We start from the raw sequence: 6,000 nt of genomic DNA on the forward strand, positions 1-6,000 counted from the left end.
TTGTTGCGTGTGTATTTGCCATACACATTAAAAAAAAGAGTATGAGACAGAGACTTAAAAAAAGGTTATTTTACAGAAGAATCAAATATAAGAATATGAGAAAAAGATTTAATCTCATTAGTCAACAGAGAAAATGCTGATTAAAATACAAGGTATGTTCCACACCTACCAGACTGGCAAATTTCAGACTTTTTGAAAAAATTGGAATGGTAAGAAAGTTGATCACCAAGACTCTATAAGTTCTCCTAGCAGAGATATAAATGGGTACAATCATTTTGGAAAATAAATTTGACATTCTGTAGTAAATTTGACCACGTAAATAACTTTTGACTCAATAGTTCCATCCATAGAGATACATGCAACAGAAATGTGTATTCGTGTACCAGACTATTCACGGCACCGCATTCTGTATAATCAGAAACTGGAATAACCCAGATGTCCATTCATTGATAAAATGAGTGAATAAATTCTGGCCTAGTCATACAGTGGAATACTGCAGAGCAGTAAAATAAATGAATCTTTACTATGTACATTCTCATCAATGAGAACAAAATTAAAAAAGAAAAACCCACTATATGAACAACCAAAATAGAATTAAAAAAGACTTGATAGATTGTGGAAAATGTAACTAATGCCAGTGAACAATTTATGTATAAATTGTCACACGGGAGCCTGATTTGCTGTGTAAACTTCCACCAGAAACAGAGTAAAATACTATTTAATAAATAAATGAATGACTTACAACTACATGCAATAACCTGGATGAATCTCCAAGAGTTCTGTCTCATAGCCAGGAAGTTACTGTTATTGGTGATGCACTCAGTCTCCTTTGGTGCATTTTAAATGGGTTTCCCCTTTCTATCTTTGGTAGAAGTTGACTATTATGAAGAGTTGTAGAAAAGTGGTGTTCACACATTCCCCATCACCTGTAAGCAGTCTTCTGTAGGGAAGAATTTCTCTTCAGTGTTTTCTCAAGAATCCTACTTTCGAATGGTAGTTGTGTGTGTGTGTGTGTGTGTGTGTGTTTCTTCTCCAAGAGGTTTGAATTCATTGGTCTTAATGGAGAGATTACTTCAAAGTTCTCATGTGCCGTGTTGTAACATACGCCAGCTTGCCTTTGTGTTGTTGTTAAGCAAAGCTCGCTGGCTGACACTTATAACTTGTCTAGGGCAGCCTTCTGCCATCCTGAAGTACGAAATGCTAGGCATGTTTAGGCAAAGAGAGTAACTGGTATTATTATTGAACCTCAGCCAGTTTCATTGACTTCAAAACCTTTTAATACCAAGGCTGCATAGGTCTTAAATAGAGGCACAGCCAGGTCATTTGGATTATGGAAGAGTTACACATTAAAACCAGCAGTGTTAGTAAACACTTATTTTAAGGAGAATGATTATTGTCTTGACACTCCTAAGAAAAGTCTTTGCAATAGTTTTTTAGCTGGCTCTGTGTGTGTGTGTGTGTGTGTATGTAATTGTTTCTGATGTCATGCTATATATTCAGCTTTTAAATTTTATTTTTTTGTTGTTGCTTAATATTGTCAATCCAATCCAAATATGTTTTGTTTCCCACATCAACTACTGTGTGATAAAAGCACTTGAATTTCCCAAAGTAAATCAGAACTCTTTGCCCATAAGAATATTAAGATGTGAGTGTTGAAAGATAGCAAATGTTTGGTATGAAATGTTCACAACTTCATTGCTTTTTTCCCCCATGTCTAGTTGCTGGTCATACTGGGTTTTTCCCATCATAGGCGCTATTCTCTTAGGCTTCCTGTATCGTTACTACACGTCGGAAAGCAGATCCTCCTGAGGAGACCTTGTTGGAATCTGGAAAGCACGTCCACCTTGGGAGTGGAAAACAGAGACTTGATTTGGGGGCTGCAGTAATGCCCCTTTTTCGAATCCTGCCAGTTGTGTTCTTCCCCCTTGGAGCCAAGTTGCCTGTCCAGACTTGCACCTCAGACCTGCGACTGTTGTCCTCCATCTCTGAGCCTCACTCCCAAAGCATCTGCTTACTTTTTCTGTGTCCTTGGCAGTGTTTCCTTCCTTCACTACTTTCTACAAATACCTTAACTTTTCAAAACTTTTTGTTAATAATTATAATTCACGTATTGTGTTACATTGCCCTGTGGTAAGAATGCCTGATCTCCAATATTTTAAATGCGTATTAGACATTCTTAGTGAGGCAGCAAACTCTGATTTTGAAAGTTTTCTTCTTCCATTTTACTTTTAAGTAAATAGTTTTTTAAAAATTCTGATGTAATTTTATTTGTCTTGCTCATCTAAGAGATTTAATTTGTGCTGTGTGTACCTGCTGCTTTAAATACCACTGCCAGATGATCTTATTCCTTGCTGATATTTGTTAAAACCAGACCCCACTATCTGGTTATTTTGTGCTCCCTCCCAAGCTAGTGTAGCAGGTGGCATTTCCCACCCAAGTCCAGCCCCTATTTTTCCCAAATGGTGTTGGACAAAAGTAAGCTTCCTTTTGTTTCTTGGGAGTGGGGAGAGGCAGAGGAAAAGGTGGGATGAATTGGAATGATAGGGTCTGGTGAATTCCTAACTATTTCAGGAGTTTAGTAAAAGCACCAAGAACTTCAGCCTTCCCTTCAGTTTGACCTTCTAGCCACCCCCCTCCCCAGCCATCTTTTAAGGAGGTCTGGTGGCGTAGTGCCTAAGACATTTGACTGTTAACCAGAAGGCTGGCAGTTCAAACCCACCAGCTAGTCCTCGGAAGGAAGATTGGGCAATCTACTTCTGTAATGATACCACCTCAGAAACCTAAGGAGGGGTCACTATGAGTCATATCCAACTCAACAGCAATGAGTTTGGTTTTTTGGTTTTAGTCATCTTTTATTGGTAAAATAAAAATTCATAATTATGTCTATAAAGCTTTACCAGGGATTTTTGCTGCTTTTTTTTTTTTTGATGAGTAATTACTAGATTACCGATTTTACAAAATTAAAACTCACATTGATCAAAGGTTCTGTATTGGATCTCCTGTTCCCCCCAGTGAAATACCTTGTGTAGTAAAATGGCATTTGAAAGCCATAAGATCATTAGGGAATGTGTCCCACCAATCTCTTACCTCTGTGGCTCCAACTTTTGATTTTGTTCAAAAATAATAAAAATGTGGGTGTTTTTTCTTGGATGTGTGTTTCCTTGGGGAGTAGGTTATATTTAGAGTTCAGTTACTGTTTCTTCTTGGTTCGGCATTTCTCTGGCATATTTGATTCTCTCTTCCCTGTGGAGGCACCTGAGGAGACAGGACCCTGGCTGTTTTCTGTCATAGGTGGTGATTTTTCTCCCCATCCTTTAAGGATTACCAGTCTGCCTCTGAGTTGTTGTCCTGTCCAGCAGGGAGCAGCTTGGTTCAGAAAGGACCACGGTCCCTGCTTAGTGTCTCCTCCCCCGTTCAGCTTGCCAGCGACTTGAGGAGACAGGAAGCTGCCCAGCAAACCAGTGTCTGCCTATCCAAACTATTTAAGAAGCAGTTCAACCAAGGTCTTGTGTCCTGTGATTTAGCAGTTGAATGAATTCAGAATTCATCAAAATAATATTAATCTTGTATTTGCATGCTTAAATAGGCCATTTTGGCATAATTTTAAAGGATTTCTCATTGACTTTTATATACAAGGATACGGGTATAGTCAAACATTTATCTTTAGAATGAAAGTTTTGTATGTGTAATAAGATGCTACTCTAAGGCAATTTACTGTTTTAACAAATTGGTTATGTAATGAAAGTGGTGGGACTGCTGAGGCTCCACAGTCTGAAGGCGAGGAAGGGTTGCTGGAATAGCAGTGTGTCCTTGCTGTAAGAATTAAATTTCATGACCATGTGGGGCCATGTTGGGGTAGAGGTAAGAACAGAAGGGAGGAGTTGGAAAAGGGAGCATTCAAGAGAAAACTAAGCCAGCAGATCACTTGGATGAATTGTAAAGTGTGTTGTGAGTCTCCAGAATTGAATGAAAAACATCTGGCTTATAAGAAATGCTTAAAAATGATAGTCGTAAGTAAAATTGGTGTTTTTGATATTTTTAGGGTAAAACACCAGTTTTTTTCTATTTCATATTGGTTCTTTTCCTGTTTGTATCCGATCTTGTTTTCACTTAGCCACAGGGAGAAATTTTCAGACTTTGTCTCTGGCATCCCTGAAGTGCATCCAATATCCAGAGTTTCTTTTGAACGACTGCTAATATGATGTCCCATTGTATTATAAAAACTGCTTTTGGGTCCATTGACTATGATTGTGTTGCTCCATAAACAGCCAGGTGAAAGGTATTCTCAACAATAGGGTAATAGAATGTGTTAGCCAAAGCCATGGAAATAGGCTTTTGTTTTAGAGGGAGACTTGAGTTCTGAGACAGTCTCGGCTTTAGGCTTTTGTTTTAGAAGGAGACTTGAGTTCTGAGACAGTCTCGGCTTTGGCGGAGGTGGAAACCACTCTGCAGAGCCTGTGGAGCCAGTCCCTGGTGGCTGACGGTCCTTCTGGCGCTGTCTCTGGGGAGTTTGGTTTCTTCCTGAGGAAGACTGCTGCTGCACACGGCAGTGTTCGGGAATGGCTGGGGGATATGAAAGGAGGGGGAGGGGGAATCGGTGCCACCGAAATAGGGGTGTTGGCGCCAGCTCTCTGTCCCGGCCCCTGTCTCACAGCAATTGTTTTCAGTTTTCAAGTGACTTCTGATTTGTAAAGACAAGAAAATGGTGAGGACAAAGTTTGCATTGTGTTTAGTGCTCGTGTGACTTCTCTACTGGAAACAGTCTGTTGGAACCTAAACTTTGAGCCTGTGAAGTTCTTTAAGCAGTTGTCATAAATATATGTGTTGGGAACTGGGAACGTTGTTAGGTTTATGTTCATTTAGTTCTGATGTGGAGCAGTGAAAAATGCTTCACAGGCCTGGTCTTATCATTGCTTTGTGGCACCTCATGCTTCAAATCTCAAGTGATACTATATGGTGAAATTCCATTTTAGGAGATTGAAAATGCAGAACCTTAATGCTCATTACCTCCTACCCCAGGAGAAGTGGATTCAGACGTGTCTTGTCTCAGTAAGAAATTGATGAAAAAAAAAATCTCATTCTTTTGCCAAATATCACAGAAGTAATGGGGGGGGGGAGTTTGGTCACATATGGCTGCTGTGTTCTGAAAGAGCTAGGCTTGGAATTTGTGGGGGTGATATAGGAGGGAGGTCCCAAAGAAGTAGAGGCATGTTGCTCAAGTCTTACCTGCTCTGTATCCAGCTTCTTCATGAGTTTTAGTATCTGCTCTTTTTCCACACCCAGGGAGGGGTAGCTATGAGTTGGAATCGACTCCAAGGCAGTGAGTTTGGGTTTTTTGGTTTATATCCTAGACTTGCTCTTTGGGCAAAACATAATTAAAATTATTTAACTTTCTTTTTCTTTTTTGTTTCACCCTTGACTGTGAATTAGTAATATTAACATTCCTTATGTGTATTCAATAATGAAGTTTGCTTACCTCTTTTATTTCAGCATATTTCAAACAAAGATCTTTGTCTCTTTCTGCTGGAATGTGCACAGTGAGTGTTTGTTAGAACTATACACAATAAAGATACTGTTTTCCTTTTCTTGCCCTGACTACAGTTATTTAAAAAAAAAAAAAAAAAAAATTTATAGCTGTAAGTGGCAATATTATAAAAACTACAGTTATTTAAAAAAAAAAAAAAAGTTTTTAAGTAAAAGTGTCGGCTCAGTAATAATCCTCAGGTGTTCTGGAAGAAGAGAATTTGAGAAGCCTGAACGTCACCTGTGTCTATTTGCATTTTGTCTTTAGTATAAGAGCCCTGGTAGTGTAGTGCCCAAGCACATGACTGCTAACCAGAAGGTTGGTTCAAACCCACCAGCCATTCCTCGGAAGGAAGGTTGGGCAATCTACTTCCATAATGATACTGTCTTAGTAAACCCAAGGAGGGGTCGCTATAAGTTGGATCCAACTTGATGGCACATAACAACAGCAGCATAACTTGATGGGGAGTTGTGTGG

At 39.3% G+C, this 6,000-nt stretch overlaps 1 protein-coding gene across 1 annotated transcript in view; it reads left to right on the forward strand.

Annotated features, from left to right (window-relative positions):
* The window catches only part of LOC103196551 (cytochrome b5 type B), a 40,052-nt gene extending 38,243 nt beyond the window's left edge, over positions 1-1,809 (forward strand). Inside the window, exon 5 of the mRNA XM_007940308.2 lies at positions 1,719-1,809. Within this exon, the coding sequence (XP_007938499.1) occupies positions 1,719-1,809 (91 nt within the window). The remainder of the gene's footprint in view (positions 1-1,718) is intronic.
* The last annotated feature ends 4,191 nt before the right edge of the window (positions 1,810-6,000 follow it).

Source organism: Orycteropus afer, unplaced genomic scaffold (genome assembly GCF_000298275.1).
Source record: "Orycteropus afer afer isolate SDZICR_OR568_19922 unplaced genomic scaffold, OryAfe1.0 scaffold00067, whole genome shotgun sequence".
In the NCBI taxonomy this organism is placed as follows: Eukaryota; Metazoa; Chordata; class Mammalia; order Tubulidentata; family Orycteropodidae; genus Orycteropus; species Orycteropus afer.